The following is a 14699-nucleotide window of genomic DNA, read 5'->3' on the forward strand; positions in this document are numbered from 1 at the left end:
TGTAAGAAAAAGTCATTAAGAACTAGTTTTCTTTGCCTTCCCACCCCCCCATCCCCCACGGCTCTGAATCCTTCCCTTGCCATTTAATTTAAAGAATTCTACACTTATTTGCTAAAATCTACAAATTAGTATCCTTGAAAAGGTTGAAAATGGTATTGTTTAGGTTAAGACTAAGTTTTATTTATTCTTTCCCCCATTTAATGAACACTATCTTATGTAAAGTCACAAGGCTTTTATTAAGGGCCTGTTTTTAGTTTACTACAAAATGTGTGGAAGTAATAGCGATTTAGGTACATTTTTGGGGAAGACATCACAGTAAGCAAAACCATGAGGGACATGGCACTGTGCCAGGATGCTGAAATTTTGAAGGTGGCCATTGTAAGTATAGACGTTTTGGCTGCAAAAAGAAGGTAGCATAATTTAGTTCCTTTCTACCCCACTCCAATTTCTTTTTGAAGCACATGTGGAGAAAGTATTTATTGGCTCATTTGTGGTTGGAATGTCAAAAATTTTCAATAACTGCCCTCACATGGCTTTGGTCCTTGGAAGTTCGCCCTAAGTCCTGAAAAAAGAGTTTGTTCACTTCCAAGACGTTTTTAGTGAATAAAGTCTCTCTCAGCTGATTCCAGCTCAAAGGTAACCTGCCAAGGTCCAACCATTTTGTTGTTTAATTTATACCATGGAGGCTGGCATAAGGCTGTAACTTACCTCTGATCCAAATTTATTAATGATGTAACTTCTTGTTTTCATTCATGAACTGAAAGAGTTCTTTACCACACATGGGGGCCTTGTTAATAGGCAACACTCTCTTCCTGTCACAGTATATACTGTTTGCTGAATTTACCAAATGGTGAATCTCTGACGTCTACTCTCACCACACAGTGAGCCAGTGGTGGGCTTCAGCTTCAGGCCAGGAGGACCTCTACCCGTCCGTTGTGTACATGACTAGCAAAATGATTTAATGCACACAAACAACTAGAGATTAGGTCATTCTTAAAAATTCTGTTTATAAAAAAATTGGACCTCATAAAGAGGGTGAAAGGATAATAAAAACAAGCTGCAGAGCACATAGACTTTTTGTTGGGCTAGCACAGCTGATTTGTATTAGCTGAATGACCTCCTAGCCTTTAAGATTGTTAACTTAGAAAAATATTCCCTTAAAGCTGCAATATTCCTTTTCAAACCCAAAAATAAGACTCCTTCCGCTTGAAGTCTTGGACCCTTCTCCATTTTTGGGTATACACTCTTGGACACTGTAGAGTAGGCAGAAATCTTGTGTAGTAATGGTTTGTTTTTTTTTTCCCCCTGCAAATATGAATTACAAGGATTTTGGTTCTTTTTTTTTGAATAGCAAAAATTTTTTTCTAAGCATTACATAACTAGATGGCTTGATCTTTTATTTATTTTTTTTTAACTTGCCCTAGTTTGGAGTAGTTATACGCACATTTTATTATATAGATTTGAAATATATTAGTAATGTTCAGATTTCCAAATGTTTGTTCTGTTCTCCTTTTAGAACAAAAAGCCCTTGAAAGATTTATTAGAAAAATATATTTTCAGCAAATACATTCTATAAGAAATAATACTAACTTTAATTTTTTTAAATGTTGTTTATTGTTTATCAGTGCCTTTGAAGGAGAATATACACATCACAAAGACCCTGGAATATATAAATGTGTTGTTTGTGGAACTCCGTTGTTCAAGTAAGTATGTTAAAGACCAAGGGATATGGAAATATCACAGATGGCAACAAACTAGTTATTGCTCATTTACATTAGAATCTTTATACTACTAAAAAAAAGAATCTTTATGCTACTAAATTTTATTTCTATTATTTCTATTTTCTCTCCACAAAACAAAAGTAATTATTGACTTTCATGATAAATTACCAGTTCAGTAGACTGGCTGACTTTGCACTATTTGGATCTGTGAAATACCTGACGTTAACTTGCTCATCATAATTAACCATGGTGCTTAGAAGAGCTATGAGAGAGATTTTGGTGGGCATAGAAATGTTAATATATTTATTGATTTTTCTTTTATCAAGTGATGGCCCTAAATTTATTTATTGGGCCATAGTAAAAGTTCTTCATGTGCATCCTTCGGATTGAATAATATCTACCAAGTTGATTATTCATATTTCTGCAAGGAAGTGCAATACCTGTACTGAAAGTAACGTGGGTATTATAACTGATAGTTATACATATGTAAACAAATTATCTTTATTTTAAAGATCCCAATAGTTTACTATAAAACAAGCAGTATATAGACTTTTTCACCAAAATAGTCAATTCAGACAGTGTACATTATGGATCTTATTCGGGAAAGGAAAATCTTTACGAAAATTTATTTATCTAGGTGTAGAAAAATCCTGGAAGCCCTGTACTTCCCATGGGGATGCATATTTAGGGGAATGAAAAGACAGAAGCCTTAATTGAGAGTAAATGTCATTTATTTGAAGCAGAATTACAAATTTCTAAGGGGAAATGAACAAACAAGAATCTGATACGTGTAGCATGTAAAACGTACTTAATATCTCTCCATAAATGTTTCCCCTTTAAAACACTGGCATTTACAGATTTTCCAGAAATAACAGGAAACCGTAGTTTCCTTGACATTTTTTAGAAGTTTAAAACCTTTCTTAACTTGCATAAACCTTATTGCACATTAGTGTTGGTTGAGAATCTGTTCTGAATTCTTATGTATTTATTCTTCATGTTAAAAAAAAACCAGCCCTTCAAATTGTCACCCATTTCCTCTCAGAAAACACACGTCCTTATATTTCAACACCTTTAGCTTGTGTCATAATAGTTGATATAACATTTAAGATAGTTGCTGAGCCATGTTAAACTTGTTAATATCCCAAATGGTAAAAATTGGCCACATCCCCTTTGCCTTTTGTTTAAGATTCTCCATCTCTTTCCCCATCATGTGATTCAGAAAAGTAATGGATCTAAGGAAAACTTATTGTTTTAAATAAGAAACAGAACCACTGTAAATGAAGGATTTAACCCATGTGAGATTTTGAGTCACAAATACTGAAAAGCAAGACCTTTGTTTGAACATAGGTACTGGTGAGATTCGGGGAGTTTCATATTTGAGGTGATATTATGTGAATTTCCTGTAGCATTCTTATAGGGAAAGCTTTTATTTTCTAAGTTTCTAAGGAATATGATTTAATATTTTTATTCTATTTTCCCCCCATTTTTAAATTGTATGCTTTTCCTTCCTTGGTTTCTTGTCAATTTTAGTGGTGGAAATGCTTTAACCTTTATTGTAGATTGCATTCGTTCATTGGTCTGGTGCTGCTGTCTTCAGACTGGAGAAACTGTACCTTGGGTGTCCACCAAGACTTTACAGGGGCCACAGGGCATGGACAGCTTTGAGGGAATCAGTTTTCTGGTCCTCAGCTTTTATATGTATGCTTCCCTGACACTGATGTGTCTGAGAGTCTGTGGTCGCTCCCCTCTTTCTTCCTATCTCCTCTATCATTATCCTGTTTACAGAAGATGTCATACCTTTTCACTCATCCCAAATCTTACTGTGATTTATTGTCCTGGGATAAAATCTCTAAGGCATCAAGCAAAATGACAGTTCAAGAATGCATTACTTCTGAAGGGGAAACCCAGGAAAGCAAGGCCAAAAAAAATATTGAAAAATATTGAACCGGTAAAAAAATATTGAAATAGTATTTTGTCTTGGTAAGACTCAGGCGACCTGCCTGCTATCTGCTTATCCATCTTTCCATCTGTTGTCTCTTGTCAGCCTATCCATTTTCTACTGGTCTCTCCTCAAGCAAGACTGTTGTCATGAGGATATGTATCCATATATTTATTTAAATTTTAAAAATGAAAGTCTTTTTCTTTTTGACAGTTTCATTTGGTTGATAGATATGACAGAGAGGACTACTTTTCCCAAATGAGGTTCTAGGGTGGACTTCTCCATTCATTAAATGACCTAAATGTATAGCTCCAAGGTTTTGACAAAAATATATTTTAAGCATGTACTCTATTTATAGAACCCCAGAAAATTCAATTTTTTTCAATTATTTAAATTTTGAAAGGAAATTTTAGCGGTTACTTTAAAATATATAAGGGAGTATGTATCAGTCAGCACACAATCTGGATACAGAAACCACACAGTAATTTGAACAGGAAAGTATAATTTAAAGAACTACGACCCTTAACAGACGATTGTGGTAATGAGGGATTGGCTAGAAGGGAGTAAATAGAAATTCTGAAGAATACAGAAATAGCAAATATAAGAAGCAATCATGACCCCTAGGGCTGAGGTAGAGAGCCCAGGACAAAGCGCCCCCTTGGTGCCCCTCCCCTCACCATCCTCTCCCCGGGGCTGAGGTCTGGGTCTTGCTGGAGAGGGCGGGGCTGTACCTCACTAAACAGCAGAGAAGTCACTGCGGTGACCCATGCCTGGGCCACTTTCTGGAAATGCACCTTCTGGAATTTGCTGGAAATCTCCCCTCTTGGGTGCTGGGGAAGGCTGTTTAGAGGGAGGTGTCTCACTATAGGCATTCCACTACAAAAGTACCGGAGTGGACGAGGGGCGGGGGTGGCGGGGGGGAGCCGCATCCTGCCAGGTGCTGCTGATTCCTGGCACCGCAGGCAGCCGCTGGCCCCGGAGAGGCCGCTTGTGCTGGAGGAGCCTGTCACCAGGGAGGCGGCGTGCACTGCGGAGGCCGGGGCTGGAGACGCCTTTCATACTGCGGCAGCCTGGCACGGGAGAAGCGGCCCACGGAGCAAGGGCCGAGGGGCAGAGCGGCTCGGGGCGCCGCAGAAGCCAGCTGCTGGAGAAGCTCCGAGCTCTGCAGAAGCCTGTTGAGCCAGCATACTGAAACCAGGAAGGGGACCCCTTTTTCTTCCCCAGTTTTCCTCCTGTGCCCTCTGCTGACAAAGCTTAATACCGTATTAGCTGATGAAGAAAAAAAAATATTTAAAGGTCCCAGCTCCATTTTAGCAAAGCAGACAGGGCTAGAGGAGAGGGGAGGCAATAAATTGACAAAAAGCCCAGAATGTATGTATGTATGTGTGTGTGTGTGCGTGTGTGTGTATATAAATATTTTATATATTTTTTATTATATTATTATATATTTATTATATATATATTCCCCCCAAAATTCTTTTAGGTTTTATGAGCAAAAGTTTGAAAGCCACTCACTAGTTGAGTGAATGGCATCACTGTGAGCTACCTTCTTGAGATAGTTGGTTTCACACTTTGAACACAAATGCAGGGAACAGTTGTGTGTGTGTGAGTGTGAGTGAGAAAGTGTGAGGGGGTTTTTGTTTGAAAGCAGGGAATAAGGGAAGAAAATTAGGCAGAAAAGACAAAATAGAGTAACAATATGAGAAATAATAGTGGGAGGGAAACAGATAAGAAATAAGATGAAGTAAGAAAGAAGTGCTGAATTTGAAAATGCCTAATCATTAGCAGTATGAAAATGTGGTTTCCCAACTGCTATGTCTGTTACCAGTACTCATTGTGTTGTGTGTGTGTGTGCGTGCATTCACCTATGTGTATAATCCTCTTCTTTCACTTGACTGATATCTATATACATAACATTTCCTTAAAAAAAGGCCATTCAATTATTCTCATTTCATTTTCAAACTTGTAGTCTACCCTGAATACATTCCCTTTCAACAATATACTGCTTTCTTACTGCTTACCAAGTACAAGAACCTTATTCACAGACTGCTTATAAACCAAATGTGTAATTTATTCCATGGTTCACATTTTCTTCACATTCACAAATTCTACCAACCTAGTTTATTTCTCATATGGTACTACTGAGTTTCAGTTAGTAAATTAACTGACAGAGGTAAGAATGTTCTCCTCTGGTTATTTGAACTTATAAAATTTCATAAAATGAATTTATTGCACATCAGGTAAACGAGAGAAGGCTCTGGTGAAATAATGTAATTCAGAATGTACTTTTGACCACTTATATTTTGCTTTGGCTAACACTTTACCAGGTGTTGTTGAACAAATAAAATAAATTTATGAACTATTTTCCCTTAAAGTACTTATAGTTTTGTTGTAGTGATAAGAACAGAATAAACACTTATAAAATATGGAAAAATAATGCTAGTGTCTATCTGGATGTGCCTGTTAGAAATGCTTCCATGTGGTGGGGCACCTGGGTGGCTTGGTTGGCTAAGTGTCCAACTCTGGATTTTGGCTCAGGTCATGATCTCAGGGTGGTGAGATCTGTGCTGAGCATGGAGCCTGCTTAAGATTCTCTCTCCCTCTCCCTCGGCCCCTCCCCTCTGCCCTTGTGCTCTCTCTCTCTCTCTAAAAAACAAACAAAAACCGAAAAAATAATCGCTAAATATTTGTTTGTTGATTAGATTCATGTCTGAACTTTGTGGGATAGATCATGGAGAAATTTTGAGTAAGTCAGTAGCATGATGAAAATGGGAAGTAAGCCATAACAGTGCACAAGATAGATTTCTTTTTTTTTTTAAGATTTTATTTATTTATTTGTCAGAAAGAGAGAGAGAGAGAGAGAGTGTACAAGCAGGGGGAGCGGGAGAGGAAGAAGCAGACTCCCCACTGAGCAAGGAGACCTATTTGGAGCTTAATCCCAGGACCCTGGGATCATGACCTGGGCCAAAGGCTAATGCTTGACCGACTGAGCCACTCAGGAGCCCACAAAATAGATTTCTGGAGCTGAAAAGAGAAGGGAATAAGGATGACATCTTCAGTGGGAACTTTTTTTCCTTGTTAGCTGATAAATTTCAACATTATCCATGTGTAATCAGCTCTTAATAATTTTGTTTAAGACTTGGAAGAACCACATAGGATAGTTTTTATTCTGCATGCATTAACTTATCAGGCCTCTCACTGAATTAATAGCTCATTTTATACAGGGCCATGAATGATAATGATGATGATGATGATGATAATAATAAAACAAGAGCTAACATTTACATAGCACTTACCATATGCCAAGCATGGTTGTAAGTGCTTTATATAAATTAAGTTTTTTAATCTTCACAACAACACATTTTACAGATGAAAGAAACAGAGAGGTTAAGTACTTTGAGAAGATCACACACCAGTGTACAAATAGATTTAGAATAGTAACACTTGAACTTTTAGACAAGAAGCAAGGTAAAGAATTATAGAAAATAAAATTTTAATTAATTTAATTTATTTAATATTTTATTTTGGTCACTCTGGTCTGGCTATTTTTCTCAGCATAACTGGAATATATGCACATGCGCACAGCGCTCACACACACACACTCACACACACACTTCTTTAAAAAAAAACTGTTCTTTGTTGTAGTAGTTAAGTTGAAAATTGAAGACCATTCTAATCTAGGGGGTGCTGAACCAAAGGTAGATAGCTCCATCATGGCAGGTCATTAGTAAGGACTCCGCTTCAGAAGGGTTATCCTTACGGAAGTCCCTTGGAATCCTACAGGAAGATATAACAGCCTCCAGGAAGCCATTAGGCCGCTCAGCATCTGCGAGGTAGGGCAGCAGCTGGATTCATGAGCAGGATTCTAGTTATTGAAACTGGAAGGTCATTTTATTTTCACTTATTGACCCCCCCCATTACATTTTCTTTTCCAATTGTTCACCACTTTTTCTGAATTCTCTCTGTATATTTCTGAGAAGACTGAGGCCAAATGACATGAGCTATCTTAAATGTCTTTTCCTTCTATCTTGAAATTTCTTTTTATCTTCATTATCATCAAACAGAGCAGGCAACTGGTGGAAATCAACTGACTATTAGTGCAGATGTGCGACCTCAGACTTGCCACCTATGAAAAGGGGCAAAATAAAACCAAACAGGTGTAAGAACTAAATGCAAGGAAAAGGCCTAGTATGTGGCAGATATTCAACAAATGTTAAATTCAAGTGGCCTGACCAAGTTCTGGGAACATATCCTACTATCACAACAGCCTAAGCAACTCCTTATAATGTGAGAAAGTACAGGCTTTTTTAGCGAGGGTCTGTCTGTTAACAGCAGATCTGAGTGCGATGAGTCACTGCTCCAGCTGTGTTGCTACATTTCAAATGGAGCTCTGCTGCAGAACTATCCACACATGCTACATTTCACATGAGCCTCCTGTGCAATTTTATTCTAGGCTACTAAAAAATTTAAGCCGTTTTTCAACTCTTTTTAACAACATAAGCCCTTTCACTGAAGAAATTCCAGTTCAGTGCCACAAACAATTTACTCAACTCTGCTACTCCATGTATGCTTTTCCACTTACCATTAAAGGAGACTTTCAATGTAAACTTTTTCCCTTCTGAAACTTTGTTCTGAGTCCGCCCTGCATGCACCTGTGTGTGTGTGTGTGTGTGTGTGTGTGTGTGTATGTGTGTGTTGTTGTTGTTATGAGTGGAGGAGATGTAAAAGAGGGGGAGAAGGGAGTTTTCCATTATTATTCTTTATTCAAATCCCATTTTCTCAACCCTTTACTTTAGAATTCACTATGGAATTCTACCGGGAAGAGTAATACGAATTTCACATCAAGCTTTCTTTTTATGGAACTCTAGCTGGAAATTGCTCACAATTCCAGCAAATGTTTCTTAACCTTTAACAAAGTGCATTTAACTTGAATTTAGAAGATTTGAATTGCCCTTCACCTCATTCTAAATCCTTAAACAAAGTAAACTTTCCAGTACAATGAGACTGCTCTGAAAGGAACTAGATTTCTGAGGAGTGGCTTAAACTGGTATTATACCTGCATAACTCCTATATTATTTTGAAGAGAATATAAAATTGACTTCCCTCATCCAATTGGCCCTTCTTCCCTTGTCCCCACATGCAGCGATTTACAAGAAAAGTATCTGTAACTGAGGGAGTTACTCTTCTGTCTGCATCTCATCTGAAAGCTCAGGGCAAGACCACAGTTAGATTGAAAGAAGAATACTTCCTGGACCTATTGGCAAAGATAGGGAGCAACAAAACATGGCTAGTGCCTGGCTCATTAAACCACCAGGAAAAAAAAAAAAAAAGGAAAGAAAGAAAAGCATAAATAGCATAAAAGCATAGCATAAAATAAAGGAAAGGAGAACTCCATTTGAGAAGCCAGAAAATGACAGCAAGGCATGATTCAAAGTTTAACAATATGCAAAGGTATTACAACTGCAGTTTCTGACACAAAGAAGAATCGAAGTAACGCCTCCACATAATTCCTGGATAGCTGCAAGTGAGTTGTGCGTATGTATCTGTGTTTTTCGAGTGGAAAAGTGGGGGCAGAGCAATCTTGCCTTTGATTACCTCAATCACAATCCTCGTTCTTTAGTTAATTTTCCAAATGTAGACAGAAATGGCTTAGATCCTTCTCAGTGAATTAGAATGCATAGTTAGATTCAACGGGGAAAATAATAGGCAGAGTTTTAACTACGATTCATGTAAATTTATCTTGTTTATATAAATATGAATCAGAATATTAATGAATATTTATTATTACAGTTCACAGACTTTGAAACTCCTTAAGGACATCTTATGAAAATTAATGTGCAAGTTTTAGCAAGTCCTTCTGAGGCAGGCCATAAGGCCATTCTTCCTGTAAATGAATAATTCTTTCAAAACCGTGGTCACTGATTCAATGAGACCTGCATAAATTTTCATTCAGATTCATGTCTTCACTGGACAAGTAACCCATCACATAACATCATCAAAGAAAAGCACAGAAGCCATCCAGAGTACCAAGTGGAAAGAGTTGTGGAGTTCCGGTGTGGACTCACTGGATAACCAGAAGCAAGTTCCTTAAATGTTCTGTCTCACTTTTCTCATCTGTAAAATGGAGAGAATAACATCAACCCTTTCTAACTCATAGCATTACTGTAGCAAATGAGATAATTACATAAACATGCTATACAAGATATAAAGATACACATATAAAGTAAGGTTTGCAAAAACTGTGCAGCTTTAAATAAATTTACATGGTAAAGTATAAACAGCGTGCAAATCTGAAGTTCTCAGAAGTAAGTCAGCATAGTCTGCTTTTGATTCCAACCTTACCACATGTTTTATAATATAGTTTGACCTAGTGATCTGTATCCAAAATATTTTCAGTTTCTGCTGAATAATTAAAAACAAATTTAGTCTAGATTCTAAATTCCCCAAATAATGTGACTTAGATGAGTAACTGAGAGTTTAAATACATTAGTTACTTGCAAGTCTCTCCTTAACAAGTCTATAAACTTCTTGAGAGAATAGGTCATGACTTGGGATTTTTGTAACCCCCATCTCCACCCAGTGCAGGGCCATAGGACTTTGCATATCCTTGGTACTCCACTGTTTGTTAGATAAATGGTTTAGTTCCAGTAAGTCAAGAATAATAGCAGAGTCAAATGATTCAAGTTGATACTAGAATGGGGGAAGTAGAAATAAGCACCTGGTTCTATAGACTCTAATTATTATCTTTTACCACACTTTCTAAAGCATTTTCTGTAGAGTGCTCATGGAACTTCCACTGGATGCTTATTTCAACAATAGCACTGCTTGCAACTGCAAAGGCATACCTGTCCCAACTAAGGGACAGATGAAAATGTCTACAGGTGGGACTTCTATAAGGAAACATTAAGAAGAGCAAAAAGTGACACAAAATAGAGTCAGCTACCCAAAGCTGTATCAAAAGAGAAGTTCATAGTCAAACATTTTTTTAAAAGATTTTATTTATTTATTTGAGAGAGAAAGAGAGCGAGAGCAAGAGAGGGAGAGAGAGAGAGCACAAGCCGGGGCAGGGGTGGGGGAGAGGCAGAGGGAGAGGGAGAAGCAGACTCCCCACCGAGCAGGGAGCCCCACATGGGGTTGGATCCCAGAGCACCGTGATTCTCAGGACCATGACCTGAGCCAAAGCAGATGCTTAACCGACTGAGCCACCCAGGCGCCCCCATAGTCAAACCTTTTTATTATTAAATACAAGAAAGATTAAAAATAACTAAATCGTCAACTCCAAACACTAGAAACAGAACAAAAACAATAAAATAAACTAGGATAAAGTGCCTAGGTTTTCCCTCCAGGAATTTGCCAGACATTCAGAAGCAGAGATACCAGCAGGCCAGGGTTTTTCAACCTCAGCACTGTTGGCATTTGGCCTGGATAATTCTTTGTTGTGGGGGGCTGCCTTATAAATTGTAAGATGTTTAGTAGCATTCCTGACCTCTACTCACTAGGTGCCAGTAGCACACGTCCCTCCCATTCCCCACCTCTCCCACCCAACCCTACTAAGCTGACAAAGAAAAATTTCTCCAGATATTATCAAATACCCACTGGGGGCAAATCCACCTCCATTTGAGAACAACTGATCTTGGCAACCAACAAAACAGTAAATCAAGCTCTGATTTGTAGTGTTTGCTGATTTCTGTGGTGCAAATACTTCTACCATGGATCATATTTCAAGCTACAAATGTGACATCACTGAATGTGGAGCTGGGAAGAGTTGTGTAGTAACACTATTATATAGTTTTTCTACAATAAACATACAATAGATATTAATAACACAGATAGTTAAATTTAGTTAAAAAATTTAGAAGTCGCAAGTTTTGGAGTATTACCTTTGCTTTTAATATAATTTATTTAATTGTAAGTTTATATAATTTATTTTTAATAATGCCTGTACTTAGCAACTGACTTTTACGTTCCTGAAATTTTAGCAATACCCTCTCTTGAGCTTCAGCACGCTGATGTATCAGTGCAGACCAAGGATAGACTAAATTTATCAAAAGCTGCAACCCAGACTCAAGTTAGTTCAGTCCCTGATTAGACTAAGGTAATCTTCCCTTTCCTCTCCACACTCTAACTGCCTATCAGAAGATAGGATGAACCATCTATAAAAGAAGATTACATCATCCAGTGTCCAATGTTTCATACACAATGTCTGCATTCATCAAAAATTACCAGGTATACCGAAGAAAAGGACCAAGGGAAATAAACTGACGAAACAGGTCTACAGATGGCCCAGAAATCCAGATATTTATATCATCAGACACAGACTTTTAAATACCTGATAAATATATTCAAGAAAATAGATGACAAGATGGAGAAATTCGCCGGAGAACTGGAATCTATTGTAAAGAATGAAATAGTTCAAGGGCTGAATATGCCATAACTGACATGTAAACACAAGAGATGGATTTAACAGCATGTTGGACATAGAAGAAACAAGATTAGTGAACAGAAAAACAGGTCAGTAGAAAATATTCAGACTGAAGCTAGGGGGCTTAAAAAATGAAAAGTTATTGAGAAGGTAATACAAGAATTACAGTTTTAGGAAGAACATATTACAGCCACAGAAAGGGAAGAAAAAAGGAATGGGAGAGAAGCAGTATTTGAAGAGAGAATAGCCAAGAATGTTCCCAAACTGAGAAAAACAAAACAAAACAAAACTCAAGTCACAGATTCCAAAAGTGCCATAAATCTGAAACAGGATGAATATGAAGAAAACCACATCTGGGCATATCGCAGAAAATCTGCTGAAAATCAAAAGTAAGGAGAAGATCTTAAAAGCACTCAGATAACTTGAAAAAATAAAAACAAGTAGAACTGTTAAATAAAACCAAGAGGTTGATCTTTGAAAAGACCAATAAAATTGACCATTTCTGTCAGGTCTAATCAAGAAAGGAACAAAGAAAAGAAAATAGGTTGCAAACACTAGGAATGAGGATGGGATAAAACCAAAAATATGAAAAAAAATTAATGTAAGAGAATACTGTATATAATCCTATTCTAATAAATTAAGAATCTCAGTTTAATTTTCTAAGAATCAAATGAGATACAAAATTTGAGTATAGGAGAGTTGTAATACTTGGATTGACCAGCAACCCTAGAAGAAATTGAGAGTTATCACAAACCAGCTTCGACTTTTACAGAAAAAGGAAAAAACGCTATTCCTATGCTATTATAAACTGTGTCAATCGTAGAAAATAGATGAAAGCTTACCAACTTCTTTGACAAATGTAAAGTACCTCAAAAACCAAGACCTGATAAAGATATTCCAAGGAAAAAAATGTAGCCCAATCTGAATTATGAAAATAGATGTAAGGATTTTAAATAAAATATTAGTAAAAGGAATGTAGCAACATATTGAACGAGCAATATGCCATGGCAAGATAAAGTTTTTTTCAGCAATGTACAAATAGTTCAATCCTAGGACATCTAGGGAAAACCGATCATTTTAATTATGCCCAAAGAGGTTTTATAAAAATTTAAAGTACATTCTTTAATTAAAAAAGAAAAACAACTCTCAGTGAAATAAGAACAGAGATAAATACTGTGTTTCATCAAATCTAAGAAACCATTGATTGAAGGATTTATTATTACTTCAAGTAACACTAAGGAAAGAAACCTGCCATATAAATTGTGCAATGCTACTTATTGATCATAGACACATCTAGGTTTCAGAGATGTTAATGTGTTAGATATAAAAAGTACACAGTAAAAGCAATGAAATACTATAAATGGTGTTGGAGCAACCAGCTATATATTTAAAAAAAATTAGATCCCACCCTCAGTATTTTATAACCCAGTATCTTATGCCCCCAATAAAGTCTGGGTTAAATAAAAATTTAAAATATTAACAATAAGACCATACAAGTCCTAGGGGAAAATATAAAGCTAAATGTGTGTAACATTGGGGTGAGGTAAGCCTTTCTAAACAAGATTCCCGAGGAGGAATTAAAAAGAAAAAAAATATTTTAGGTAGGACTACCTAAATATTTTACAGTTCTATAGCTCAAAAACACTTAAAAAAAACTGGCAAACTGGAGAAAATATATGCAACTCATGTGAGAGAGAGAAGATTAATATTCAAATCAATTGAGAAAGACAAACATTGTAAAATAAGTAGGCGATATAAAACCTTCCACCTCTTAGAATAAAAAAAAAAATGAAGTAAAAGGAGGGATAGTTTTATACCTACCAAATTAGTAAACACTTGCAATCTCAACAAATTCAGTGTTGGTTGGGGTCTGGGAAATTAGCACTTTAAAATCCTGCTGGGTGGAGTGTGAATTGGTAGTAACTTTCTGGACAATAACTGAATAAGTTATGTTGAAAGTCTTAGAATTCTGCATGCCATTAATCTAGCAAAGACACTGTTAGTAATTTATTCTAAAAATCATTTTAATGCATTAAGATAAAGCTACAATAATGTCTTTAATCATTCTTCTTTGTGATAACAAAAATTAATTTGAATATTCAGCTAAATGAACTACCTAGTGAAAATATATATGGTATTTCAAATAATACTGCAAAAGAATATTTACTAGTCTGGAAAGAAATTTAAAACAAACTTAAGAGTTTATAAAACAATAATTACATATGACTCGATATTTGTAAAATACACATCTCTAGGGGTGCCTGGGGGGCTCAGATGGTTAAACATCTGCCTTCGGCTCAGGGTCCTGGGATCGAGCCCCACATCGGGCTCCTGGTTTAGCAGGGAGCCTGCTTCTGCCTCTCCCCCTGCTCATGCTATCTCTCTCTCTGTATCTCTGTGTCTCAAATGAATAAATAAAATCTTAAAAAAAACCACACATCTCTATCAATATATGAATATAAAGCAGTGTAGAAGGTTATGTACCAAATGTTAACAGTAGTTATCTCTGGATGGTTGGATTAGAGGTAATTTTTTTTCTTGTCTGTCCTTTTTATTTGTTTTAAAGATGAACATGTATTTTGTTGGGTAATAAAAAAATATTTAATACTATTTTACC

The 14699-nt window shown here is 36.6% G+C and overlaps 1 protein-coding gene across 1 annotated transcript in view; it reads left to right on the top strand.

Annotated features, from left to right (window-relative positions):
- Window positions 1-14699, top strand: part of MSRB3 (methionine sulfoxide reductase B3) — a 176716-nt gene that overhangs the window by 62121 nt on the left and 99896 nt on the right. Inside the window, exon 4 of the mRNA XM_028110817.2 lies at window positions 1626-1703. Coding sequence (XP_027966618.2) covers window positions 1626-1703 — 78 coding nt within the window. The remainder of the gene's footprint in view (window positions 1-1625; window positions 1704-14699) is intronic.

Source organism: Eumetopias jubatus, unplaced genomic scaffold (genome assembly GCF_037043125.1).
Source record: "Eumetopias jubatus isolate StellerSeaLion01/CBP00866 unplaced genomic scaffold, mEumJub1_p1.0 scaffold_8, whole genome shotgun sequence".
In the NCBI taxonomy this organism is placed as follows: Eukaryota; Metazoa; Chordata; class Mammalia; order Carnivora; family Otariidae; genus Eumetopias; species Eumetopias jubatus.